The 13,757-nt window shown below is 36.5% G+C and overlaps 1 protein-coding gene across 1 annotated transcript in view; it reads right to left on the minus strand.

Annotated features, from left to right (window-relative positions):
* Window positions 1-13,757, minus strand: part of VPS13A (vacuolar protein sorting 13 homolog A (S. cerevisiae)) — a gene marked incomplete at its 5' end in the record, with an annotated part of 218,593 nt that overhangs the window by 188,618 nt on the left and 16,218 nt on the right. Inside the window, 4 exons of the mRNA XM_015412948.1 lie at window positions 2,316-2,396; window positions 10,487-10,546; window positions 12,149-12,208; window positions 13,049-13,155. Of these exons, the coding sequence (XP_015268434.1) occupies window positions 2,316-2,396; window positions 10,487-10,546; window positions 12,149-12,208; window positions 13,049-13,155 (308 nt within the window). The remainder of the gene's footprint in view (window positions 1-2,315; window positions 2,397-10,486; window positions 10,547-12,148; window positions 12,209-13,048; window positions 13,156-13,757) is intronic.

The raw sequence follows: 13,757 nt of genomic DNA on the forward strand, positions 1-13,757 counted from the left end.
TCCAGAGTGTAGATTTTAAAAAATCTGCACAATAGGGCTGAGTAGAACTAGGTGAGATTTTTTCTATAAATATGGGGGAACTCTCAGGTTTGCAGAAATATCTGAAAACTTAGAAGAAAAAGAATAGTAAGGGGGATTTAACCCCCAAGTTAAAGAGAAAAAAATCTTACAATACAACATTGCAAGAGCCCAACCACCCTCATGTTGGACATTGCCCAGCAATCTCCAAGATTTAGTCCCAGAGGCATGGGGGAGAAGGGACCAGTAGTGGCAGTCACCAGCAGAGGAAGAAAAAGATGGCAGCAAAGGTGGCCACCAATAAGAGAAGGAAGACAGGCAGGTGCCAAAGAAACTGGTGGCATTTGGGAAGGGGAGAAGGCAGTGGCAGTGGTCCCCCACTACCTGGATGACAGGAAGAAAAGAAGGCTTAGAACAGAAAGCCAGTCCTGTCTGCTTTCAGCTCCAAGCCTTCTCTGATCAACTGCATGATGGTGGTTGGGGAGACAGAGCAGAAAGCATTCTGGATTGTCATTATGCTCTAAGATTTTTCCCCCACTGAAACCCTCAGCTCTAATCTCTTCCAAAAACCCATCAAGGGAAACTTGGAGCTCAATGAGTCCCCTGCAACTTTCAGCTCACTCATTGGCTGGCTGGCTGGCCCCATTAAATCTCCTCCATGAGAACAAGAGGGGATGAAAATGGCTCCAAGAGGATAACATAATAAAATGGCTCCAATCATTGTAATTTGTACCTTTCAGGTCCTACTCAGAGAAGCCTAAAACTCTCTTTTGAGCCTAAGTTTGCAAGCTCAGTTCTGTATACCTGTTTTCATTATATATGAGTTGGGAGCTTCTAACCCTACAAGCTCCTTCTGCCAGCTAACAAGCCATACTCAGATGTTACACCCACCCAGGCATATGAGTAACCTTAGATAGGACAGGTGCGCCAAGTTAGGGAAATGAGATCACACTAACATAGGCATAAAATAATGTGGTTCCACAATCTATTGCAAAAGTCTTACTTTTGACAAAGCTATACTTTTTTGCTCAGATTCGTTGGACAATGCCAGATTGCCTAATCAAATCCTCTTTTCCTTCTTGAATTCTTGTCTACATCAATTTACACAGAGGAAGTCCATTGTCAAAAGAAAACAAATACAGCCTGAGCATGGAATTCCTGTTGTTTCTTTTATCCAACAAAAGCTGTATGGCTCAATATTTTCAGCAGTATAACGATCTGAATTTTCATTTACAGTCTCTTACAGTCTAACAGGTGGCTTAGAAGTTAAGACGCTGAGTTGCAGACTGGAAGGCCGGTAGTTCGGCAGTTCGAGATCCTAGTGGGGCAATGTGCATTACCTTGCATTTGCCTACATGAGTCTTCATCTGGAACATTGTTGTCCACTCACTCAATCCAGTGATATTCTCTTGAAACTATTTTATATCCATTTTGATTTTCACTATTCTGAATAATTTGGTATCATCTGCAAACTTGGCTAAAATACTGCTTACCAGTGTTCCCTCTAAGCTGAGTTAGTGTGAGCTAGATCACAGTTTTTTGGCTTCTGGTTCACACATTTTTGTCTTAGTTCAGGAAGGATGGCTCCAGAGCAAACTAATTTATGTGGCAGCCAAATCGCTTGCTCACAACTTTAACACAAGTAGCTCACAAAGCAGAATTTTTGCTCACAAGACTCCACAGCTTAGAGGGAGCATTGCTGCTTACCCACAATTCCAGTTTAAGAATAAATTAAATAAATTAAATCCAAACACCAATCCTCATGGAACCTCACTGCTTACCTCCTTCATTATGAGCACTGTTAACTTATTCCTACTCTCTACTTCCTATCATTTAACCCATTTTTAATCCTGATATTTAACCCATTTAATCATTTTTAATCAAGTCATAAAAGTGCTCTGTTTACTCCAGAGTCTTTGATGAGGGACTTTGTCTTTGGGAAATCCAAGTATACAATGTCTATCAGATCACTCTTATCCATATGCTCATAAACACTCAAAGAACACCAAACAGCTGGTGTGGCAGGACTTCTCTTTGCAGAAACCATGCTGTTTTCCTCAGCACGATTTGTTTCTTCGAGTAGTTAATAATTCTATCTTTGATAATAATTTCTACTTAATTACTTAGAACAGACATTCTATAGTTTTCTGGATCTCTCTGGACAGCTTTTTAAAAATTACATTAAACACTGTAATACAGAAGCCAATTTTAGAAACAAGCTGCATATACTAGTTAAAAGAGCACCTATTTCACAAGTGAATCTTTAAAAATTTTTGGGTGTATGCCATTTTACTCACCAAAGATTCATTATAACCACCATGATAAAACATTTCAGACTTCACATTCCAGTATGCAAAAAAGTTGTCCAATCGAACAAGCTAAAATAAAATAAGATTAAGAAGAAATCAACTACATTGTCATCTTTCAGTACTTGCAGTATTATACCAAGATGTTAAATAAGCAAACATTCCAATACTATAGTTTTGGTGTACATGATCACCAAATTATTATGTTTACTTTATACATGTTATATACTATCGGGATATTATTTTACCACAGAATCTTGAAGGTCAACGTCGAACCATGTTTATAGTTCTAAGCAAATGAGCACTCTCAAAATCCAGTTGCACCCATTTATTCTGATTATTAAAACACATATTGTCAACATCAGTAATAAGTGCAAGAAAATAAAATGATGGTATATGCTGGGCTAGTCCACACATTTTAAAGGAACTCTGGCCAAAAATCCAAATTATGCCTTTCCCAGGATAAATAATGAAAATAAACAAATTATTTTGAACTTTTTGAGGAAATACAGAATAAAGAAAAGAGGTAAGGGGAAAAAATAAAAGGTAAATTTACCAAAACATAGTATAAAGGGCATTTTTTGCAAATATAAAGGACAATCCTTGATTCAAATACTTGAATTTTTAGGGAAATTATATAACATAATAACTTTAAAAACCACTATATCAACCTACTCAACATTCTACCATTTTCATATATTAATATTTTTATCCTATCTTATCAATCTTATCAGTTATATGATAAACCATGAATAACCTCATAAAAATTGTGTATAATTTTAACAGACGTTTGTTGTGATAAGAATCATACAAAAGAAAACATCTTTAATACTTCATACTGAAACTATAACTTAAACCATTCAAGTGCATTACTACAAAGATTGGTTATAGTAATCATAGAAAACTTGCCAGTTATTTTCAAGTTCATCTTTCAGCCTCTGATTAATGAAGTTTGTCAGTTTTGCTATAACAGCATATTCTTGCATTTTATTTATCCAGTTCTCGAGAGTTGGACAATCTTTGATTTTCCACTTTGCCGCAATTACTACTCTTGCTGCAGTTAACATATATCTAAGCAATTCATGTATAGTTCTTTCTGTGTTCATCGGTAGAATTCCTAGTAACATTGTCTCTGGTAACATAGCAAATTTTATATTCATTTTTTAAATTTCATTATGTATTTCTCTCAATATTTACTAGGTTGCTTTTGGGGGGTTTTCAAGGACCACCACAAATGGTAAAAAGTACCATCTATCTCTTTACATTTCCAACAGAGTTCTTTATAGTTTTTATCTATCTTCTTGATATCTTTTGGGGTAATGTACCAGCAATAAAAAATAAAAAAATTAAAAAGAGGAACTGCGTTGGCTCAAGTGGTTAAGATGCTGAACTGCAGGCTGTGGAAGGTTGGTAGTTCAGCAGTTCGAGACCGAGCTGCCGCATGACGGAGTGAGCTCCTGTCTCTAGTTCCTGCTCCTGCCACCCTAGAAGTTCGAAAGCGAGAAATTGCAAGTAGATAAATACGTACCACTTTGGTGGGAAGGTAACAGCGTTCCGTGCACCTTGGTGTTTAGTCATGCCAGCCACATGACCACGGGAACGTCTTCGGACAGCGCTGGCTCTTCGGCTTTGAAACGGAGATGAGCACCGCAACCCTAGAGTCGGATTCGACTGCCTTTCGAGCAAGGGAACCTTTACTTTACCTTACCAGCAATAAAACATTTTATATTTCTAAGTGCTTGACTCACAGTAAATTTTATGTCTTTCATCTATAACTCTTCCCATTGCCGAAATGAAATCTCCTTCCCAAAATTTTGCAACCATATCTCCATGCATGTCTTAACTTGTTCTGTTTCTGTGTCATATTGTAATAAAAGTTTATAAATGTGTCCTAAAAGATCTTTTTTGTTCAAAATTATCTTTTCAAATTCAGTCAGATTATCTCCTTGATGAATATCTTCTTTAAGCCTTGATGAGATGTGTAGATATATTAACCACTGTATCTTTTTTCCTTCTTCATTCATAGCTTGCCAAGATTTAATTTTCCCATGTTTATTGATCATATATTGATATGTTATAAAGTCATTATTTTTCCTCTCACGTTTGTCATAACAGGCATCTACTGGTGGTGACATTATAGGTGATGTCGGGGGACGTATTCTTGTATTAAGTGACCACAATTTTTCAGTAAACTGTCTCTGAATACATGACCATTACATATCATAGCTTTTTAACATGTTTTCCCTGTTGTTTTAATCCTAAAGTATTTATGTAAGCCTTCAAACAAATCTGCTGCTTCCAGTTTCATCAATCTTTCATTCAGATTTTTTAATCCAGTCAAAGATTCAAACCAGGCAGGCTGCCTGATAGTACAACCTTATATCAGGGATCACTAGGCCTCCTTTTTTTTTCATCTTCTAAGAATTTAAATCTAACCCTTTTCTTCCCATTCCATATGAAGGTATTTATCTGTCTTTTGCCAGTCTTTCAGACTCTTATCACGTATCTCAAATGGAAGCATCAGGAATAAAAAAATAATTTGGGGGAGAATGTACATTTTTATTGCAGAAATTTTTCCAAGACAAGTTTAAATTAGATCATCTCTCCAAAGGCTTTTGAATTTTCTTCCAGTCTATTTCATAATTATCTTGAAAAAGTGTTTCTTTTCCCCGGACTCACTTATGCCCTAATATTTCATTGAGTTGGAAACAAGATCATAGCTGGTAACTGATTTAATATTATCTTCTTGTTTGGATAAAAACTTTACAATTATTTTAGGTTTTTTCTGTTAATCTTAAATCCAGAAAGAGAGCCAATTTTTTCTATATGTTCCATAACAGAATTTATATAAATTTTGTGGATTTAAAATTGTCAGTACTATATCATCTGCACAGCTCTCTAATTTAAATTCTTCTCCATCAACTCTCAGTCCCTCGACGTTTTGATCTTGTCTGATTTTAGAAGCAAAAGTTTCCATTGAGAGGCTGAATAATAATGGTGACAAAGGACATCCTTGTCTTGTCCCCTTTTCTATCTAAAATCCATCCATTAACATGCCACTAATTAAAATTTTTGCATTTTGTTTCATGTAAATACTTTGAATCCATCTCAGGAATCTAGGTCCATAGTTTATATACTGTGGTACTTTTAACATAAAAGTCCAAGACAGATTATCAAAAGCTTTATCAGCATCCAGAAACATAAAAGCCACTTTCTCTTCTTTATTTTGCACAAATTCCATTCCATCAATTATAAAACAAAGATTGTTTTTTATATATCTCTTTGGGACAAAACCTGTTTGGTCTTAGTGAATTATTTTTGTCATACATGTCTTAAATCTCTCTGCCATTTTTGAGGCAAAAAGTTTGTGATCCACATTTAAAAACAATATAGGTCTATATGATTGTGGTAGCATTCGATCATTCCCTTCCTTGTGGAATTCCCTATGTGTACCTCCTGCCACGTTTCTGGTATAGTTTTCTTTTCACTTATTTGATTCATCACTTTTTGCAGCAGCAAAATTAGTTCAGCCTCCAAACATTTATAATACATTGTCAATAAACCATCAGGGTCTGGAACTTTTTTTTTTCCAATCTCTTTATTGGTTGATTCAAAATGTCCTTATCTTCTTTTGTGAATTTTCGTATAGATACATCCTTTATACACTTGTCAATTCCAACCTCATTTCAATTTTCTTTCTTGTAAAATTGTGGAAAAAAGGAAATGAATTGTTGATAGGTAATTTCATTTAGTTTTTAATTCCAGTTACTGATTTTCTTTTACTTTCTTTTCTTAAACAATAAGCCAAGTAACATCCAGGTTTATTTATGTTCAAAATATTTTTGTTTAGTAACTTTTATTTTTTTCTGTATTTCTTTAGATTCAATCAAATTTAATTGGTTTTTCAGTTGTTTAATTTCTTTTAAAACGGTTTAAACAAATTATATGTTTCCAGTGTTTTAATCCTTTCTGTTATTTTGGTTGTTCTCTCCATTTTATTTTTATTTTTCTTAAAAGCTATTGCTATAAGGTTTCCTCTCATTAAAGCTTTTGTTGCCTCTCAAATTGATACCATTGATGTATTCTCTGTAGTATTTAATTAAAAAACCTCTGCCAAGTCCTTTTTATGTTTCTCAATTATACCTTTTTGAAGTAGGATGTCATAATTTAATCTCCATCATCCTTTTCCCATTCTTCTTCCTTGCCAGGATATCCATAATGTATTATGATCTGCAAGATCTTTGGTTGAATCTCAGCATTTTAAAAATGTGTTATTAATGTTTTAGACATCCAACATGTCAAATCTGGAATAAGACTGGTGTCTATCCAAATAAAAACTATAATTTCTAGATTTGGGATTAATTGTTCTCTAAGCAGCAATCAACTGCAACAATTCCATGTATCAAACTACATTCTTGGGAAGTCTCCCCCACTTTGTTTAGATTTATGCTTTTTGGGTTCCAGAACTGCATTCATATCTCCAAAAATTATTATCTCCCTACTTGAAAATCCAATAACTTCTGAAAGAAATTATCATAGAATTTTTCTTTAGCATTATTTGGAGCATATAAAGATATCAATGTGTTAATCTTGACATTAGGAAATCAAATTTTCGACATTAAATATCTCCCATCCACATCTTTCAAATCTTCTATAATGTTGATTCTATGTTTTGTTATATAAATCACTATCCCTTTCCTCTTCTCATTCATCAAGACAGCATAAAACTTTTCCAGCTTTTTATTCTTAAGAACATGTACCTGTTGTTTTTTTTACGTGGGTCTCTTTTAAACAAACATTATCTGCCTTTTGCTTTTTTAACAGATTGAAAATTTTAGACCTCTTAGTAGGAGAGTTTAAGCCACTGATGTTTATTGGTATCACATTCAGAATATCCATCTTTTCAGTGTTTTCTTGAATTTTTTTTAATTCTGTGTCAGTCCTGTAGTAATATCTTTTTTCAGAGTTGAAAGTTCGTTTTTAATACCATTGTAGGTATTTTCTTGACCTTGTTTCAATTGCATAATCTGTTGTTGAATCACTTCTATCTGAGTCACTTTATGCTGCACACAATCCTCTGCTGCATCTGGGCAGAGAATGTGTCTGTAATTGAGTTCAGCTGTGTGGCAAAGTTATCTTGAAGTTTCTCTAACCATTCCAGCATTTCCAGATCAGTTTCTTCCTCAGTCTTTTCCCCCCCTTGTCCTTCATCCTTGTTGATGTCATTTTATTTCTATATCGTCTATAGAGGCCTTCATTAACTTATTATCACAAACTTTTCATTTGATTACAGTCACCACATTGAAACTTGAGCTTAAACTTTAGATTTATAGTATACAGGCTCTGGAAAACTCTACATTTATAATATAAAACTCAATATCAAAGTAAGCTATGTCATCACATTCAACCATGAGGGACTTGTATTTCAAATACTCTAATTTATAGTTTATGTTAAAAGGAGGATTACAAAAACATTAAATATAGTAAGAAAGAAAAAAAGAAAATAGGGTTAAATAAGATATGAGGTGCTAAATTAAGTTAATCTGTTAATAAATGTTAGTATTTGTTAATTACGCTTCTTATTCAAGAGTATTTCACATAAGAAATGAACCAAATTATACTGGTTATTTGTTAATATTATTAAAGAATTTAAGTTCTTTTATTAAATTCTTCTTGTTCATGGCTTGATGTTTAAGGCTTGGTATTCAAATCTTCACTTGGCATCAATCAAAAAATACAACATAAACAGGTTTAAAAGTGAGTTCAACAGTGTTTATAAATCCCATTGCGAGTATTTGCAAATTCCACTGAATAGCAGCAAAGACGACTACATAAATTGCAAAGCGAGAATGGTCTAGTTCTAAATAAGCTTGAAAAAGGTTTTCTAGAATGTTGAAAATATCTCCTCCACGAAAATGGCATCTATTGCTCCCAAAACAGAGTGAGTTCAGGGGATTCAAATACAACAGTAGCAATATAAAATTAAGAAGAAACAACCTTTATTCAAACTTGTCCAATATTTAGATGCAAAATTTAATGAGTCTCAAAAATCTCAGACAAAACAATGACTCCTTTTTCCAAATTAGGAGACAGACAGACAGTAAAAATATATTAATGAATAGAATGATAGTAATAAATCTTGAGTAGTAAAGGTCCTCAAGGGCTTTTCATTAGTTCAGAATGCAATATAAGTTGTCCAAATAACTTGGATAATGATTTGGATACGTTCCCAGTGAAAACGGAAGTAAAAAAAAAATCAACACAGTTCTTTTAAACAAAAATATGCCCTTGTATATAACGATAAGGTAAAACACCTAGGTATCCAGAAAGAGAAAAGCGGGGGGGGGGGGGGAGCGGAGGGGGAGGAATCGGCAGGCCCTCTTTGTTGGTACTGACACTCAGCACATGACCACTAGTAACTCACATTTCTGATTAAATCTGATCTGGAACTGATACAGATCACTTGTCAAAGGCCTCAGATGAGGAGTGAGATGGGTTTATCTCTCACCAGTGTTTTTGAATGCCCCTAGGGAGTTATGGTCTCGGAGCCTAAGGAAAAGACTCATTAGTGAACGGCCATCTTTGCCAGACCTCTCTCTTAAAGATCCTTAATGTGCTCTGACTGTTTTTAAGTCCCATGCAAACTGCCCAGTCACTTTACCATAGAGGAATATCATGACCTAGCTAAGCACAGAGAGACAACATGGGCTAACTAGGGTTGCCAGGTCCCAGCCAGCCACAGGCAGGGGATGGGTGGGCAGGGTTGCCAGATCCAGGCTGGGAAACTCATAGAAATTTGAGGAGGACAGGGACCTCAATGCCATAGATATCACCCTCCAAAGCATCCATTTTTTCCAGGAGAACTGATCTCTGTAGTCTGGAGATGTGGTAATTCCGGGGGATCTCCAGGTCCCACCGGGAGTCTGGCATCCCTAGGGCTGACAGGCAGAGGTTTGTCCTTGCTCTTTGTCTCTGTCTCTCTCTTTCACAAACACACACAATGATGAACCAAAGCACGGGGTGTGGAAGTACAGACCGATTTCCCACAAGCAGCTGCGCTGCCCTCACTCTTCCCTTTCCCCCCGATTGTATTCATCAATTTCCCTCTACTTACTGCACAGCCGCATTTTGACCCACAGCATCCCGATTTCCCCCGCATCTTCTAGATCCTTGGTTTTTGAGATCAAGAAGACACGGGGGAAATCGAGGGATGCTGCAGGTCAAAATGCAACCGTGCAGCGATTACAATCGGGGGAAAGGGAAGAGCGAGGGCAGTGCAGCTGCTTGTGGGAAATCGGTCACAGCCTACACTAGAAGAGCTTCCTAATCTCAGGAGGGATGAGTGGGGAGGAAAGGCTTTCTCTGAAGGTGTGGAAACACTGCCATCCCATGTATTCCACACCTTCTCAGTCGCTCTCAAGGGAGAATCAAAGGAGGGTCTGAAATAGTGAATACATGACCACATCTCCTCCACATCTTGTGCAAGTGCAAAAGACAGGCCCTTCCAAGCTGTGGCCGAATATGGAACTTTTTATCAGCCTCCCCCCCCCCCCAATCTTATCCCCTCACTTCTGGCAGTTCATACAAATTGCTATATTCTGGAAGAAGATAACCACTGAATGGTTTCCCTGAAGTGGTGCAAGTTATTTCTTTACCATTGATCCAGTTACTAGCTGTTTCAGTACTATTTATGGTCTTTTACTGCTGATTTATTGATGTTTTATTGGTGATTATAGCTTCACAACTGCTTCCTTTTTTTAAGTTTTATCTTTTTGTACTGTAGCTATTTTTGTTTTTCCATTTTTACTTGTGAGCCCCCTCCCGGGTGATGTTTCAAAAGAAATGCAATACGGAAATCCCCTAAAAAGGAGATAGCCATTAAAATGAAATGGTCTTGAGAAGCCGTGACATCCGTCATGAAACCTAGAGGCCACCCTTTGTTTTTAACCAACATTCAATAAATCATGGGTAACAGAAGTACAGGATAAGCCAAAAACCACGTTTGTGGCACAGAAAAAGATGCAATGCAAAGAATAATGTTTAAACAGAATGATCACTAGCAGCCCTTGTTACATGGCAACTTATTTTCTCATGTATATACTATAACTTGGTAACTTCCCAAAGGAAAGTGTATATAGAAATAATTATATCTGGAACTTTACCTTATAGAACAATTTAGCTGTTTCATTTTGTATACATGGATTCCAGTTTTGATCTGAAGTCTGAAAGGCAAATATAAAATCTCTCTGAGATCAGTACTATAGCATAAGCTCCTGAGTTTATCTGTAGTATAAATACATCACAAAATCAAATGGACAGATAATAGCATGAAGATCAGCCATGCCAGGGAATTTACACTGCAATTTTTTTTTCTCCTCCACCTCACTCTACTTCACCTGTGGTTACATAAGCATTACAGGCACAGGGACTACTACTGTCTATGGAATCCGTGGTGAAGAATGACACACTTTCATTCTTTCCCTCCACGTTCCCATAACTGTGAGTACTGCATAGCCATTTTTCAGATTCCTTTATAAACTATTATCTTCCCATTGCACTATCCCTTCCAGGGTAAGTACTCATATAACTTTCAAAGCATAAACTAAACAACCTCTTGCAACCACATTAGGCAACCTCTTGTGAATAGCTTTATATGGTTTTGTTAAGAAAAAAACTTAGTTCTAGGTACAAATTCTACCTAATAAGCAGGCACTCTCCCATACCAGAATTTCCCTTGTCAGAGAACACAGCAGGACCTGTGGGTCCTCGAGTTGGGATGCACACAAGAAAAACAGACCTTGTAAAAATGTATAAAGATTTATTAAATTAATAAAATAACTGACGATGCAGGACAGTCTCTTTAGCTTGGCAACAAGAAAACAAAGAAGCTAATTTTGCTATCTAATACACTGAATATCTTGGTATTAAAGTGCAACGTTCTTGCAGCATAAAATACAAGCAGTATCATGAAAAGTGTTCTATATATTGCAGTTGATCATGATGAAGCATAACATATCTAAGCATACTAGCATGCTGTTACCATAACTTTCTCTGGCCTATACCTTTATTATAGCTTTTTACCCTATGGCATCAGGTGGTCTCTTGGGTCCAATCAAGGAACTTCTGCTCAGGAACTTTCCAGAAAATCTTGGCAACTGCTTCTAATTCCCCCCTCCCATCTGGTTATAAAACTGAGAACAGGTTTTCATGATTTGCCCATTTACTACATTCTTGAATCCCGCCTTGAAAGAGATGGGGGTTGTAGAATCACTGAAATCACAAACACTTGGGAGCAGGACTAGGCCTTCTAATATTCACATTAACCCTTGAAGGAAAATTAGGGTGCTGAGCCGCACAACCCTGCAATACATTACATGGCATTAGTGCACTGTATTCAAGCTATTTAAACGCCAAAAGAAAAATCTGGTTTTTGTCTATCAAGATGCTCAATCATAAAACCATCAGAATGTTTGCTCAGGCAGCAAAAGTACTTTAAAAATATCTCAGTGGTCATTCCATATCTGTAAACCTATCTGCCAGAGACCTGTTGAAGCTCAGAACTTTGTCTTCTAGCAGTTACACAAAACATTTTTATTTGTGCTTGGTTTTTGTGACTATGATTAAACTGGTTTGCAGTTCTAGCATTTGCTATCACTTCTCTTTTCATGTTCCTAATTAATGTTTCCATGCCAGAGTCTTTTCAGTTAAATGCACTACAAATTTTTGTATCTCTTTTAAAAAGACAGAAAAACCTACATGAAGTTTGGAAGGAGATTTTTTTTAAATTAAAAAAGGATGATGCAATATTGCTTAAAACAAAATACCTGTAAACTAAGATTCTGAAGTGAGACACCAAATGACAATGGAATATCTTTGTTGGTTATCTGAAAAAACAAAGAAACCAAAAATATTAAATTCATTACAAACATAGTTAAAACTCTGCAACATGTGGAAGGTAAGTTTAAAAAAAGAATATAGCTCCCCAGTATGGTGCCCAACTAGCCTGCAGAAAAATTTCCTGACTCTTTCATAGAGGTTTCATAGACTGCTAAATACCAGGTGATACCTGGCTTCAATTGGATTTATATTGCAGCTGCTTTTCATACTGTCAAATTAATCTTCTCCACTGTTTCCTTCTAAAGATAAGGTGTGGGGTGATTTTCAGCTATTCCTCCCCCCACTGCATGCCTTCAGTTCACCTTGAGGGTCCCATGTCCCCAGAAGCAGCATTTTGGGCAGGAGTTGAGAAATCCAGTTCTGTTGATGGAATGCCTTCTGGTAGCAGAGGTTTACTGTGGGATCCAAGCCTTCCCCTTTCTTTTCTGTGTCTAGCCTTTCAGACCCAAGAGCAGGGCCTTTATTTTAACTTGTTTACAGAGACTAATTTAATGCTATAGGAAAGAATAATAACAACATTCCTTAAGTTACAAGCTTGAAGGTAGCGGAGAGAACAGCTAAATTTTCTGCCCAAAAGGTTCCAAAGAAGAAAGTCAGAGTTTAAAAAAACACGACAGAAACAAAAAACCTACAAAGAATTCAAACCCAGCTTCCACAAATTCCACTATTTACAGAAAGTACAGTCTGCATTCATTCAACTTGCATAAAGAGCTCATAGCCTGAATCACCAGAGCAATATTTTCAATTTCCTTGTAATGTGGAAAAACTATATGTAAAATTGTTTCTGCCTACAAATATTTGAAGACATTCCATACTCAAATACTTACATCATCCTCATACCGAATATGAATGTTGGAAATTTTCAGCTGAAGATTTTTGATGACCTGAGTTACTAACTTTTCTACGAAAGTGTCTTGTTTCTCTTGTGCTTTATCTAAATCAAAATACAACCCAGTGTTATTAAGCATACAAACTCTAAAACAAGGAGAACTAGTTAGCAAACTTTTAATGCTACATACCTTAACTAGTCTCCCTCATGGATCACTGCCTTGACGTGGTGAGGGGGCTTGCATGGTTCAATGAGGCTGATATCTAAATCAAAATACAACCCAGTGTTATTAAGCATACAAACTCTAAAACAAGGAGAACTAGTTAGCAAACTTTTAATGCTACATACCTTAACTAGTCTCCCTCATGGATGTGGTGAGGGGGCTTGCATGGTTCGATGGGGCTGTGGACTATGCCGTGGAGGGCCACCCAGGATGGACAGGCCACAGCAGAGAACTCAGACCAAGTGTGATCCACTGGAGAAGGAAATGGCAACCCACTCCAGTATCTTTGCCAAGAAAACCCCATGGACAGTATCAAAAGACTAAAAGATATGACACCGGAAGATGAGCCCCTCAGGTCAAAAGGTGTTCAATATGCTACTGGGGAAGAGCAGAGGGAAAGTACAAGTAACCCCAGAAAGAGTGAAGCGGCTGTACCAAAGCCGAAAGGACGCTCAGTTGTGGATGTGTCTGCTGGTGAAAGGAA

The sequence above is a fragment of the Gekko japonicus genome, unplaced genomic scaffold, assembly GCF_001447785.1.
Source record: "Gekko japonicus isolate JY-2015 unplaced genomic scaffold, Gekko_japonicus_V1.1 scaffold1971, whole genome shotgun sequence".
NCBI classification, from domain to species: domain Eukaryota; kingdom Metazoa; phylum Chordata; class Lepidosauria; order Squamata; family Gekkonidae; genus Gekko; species Gekko japonicus.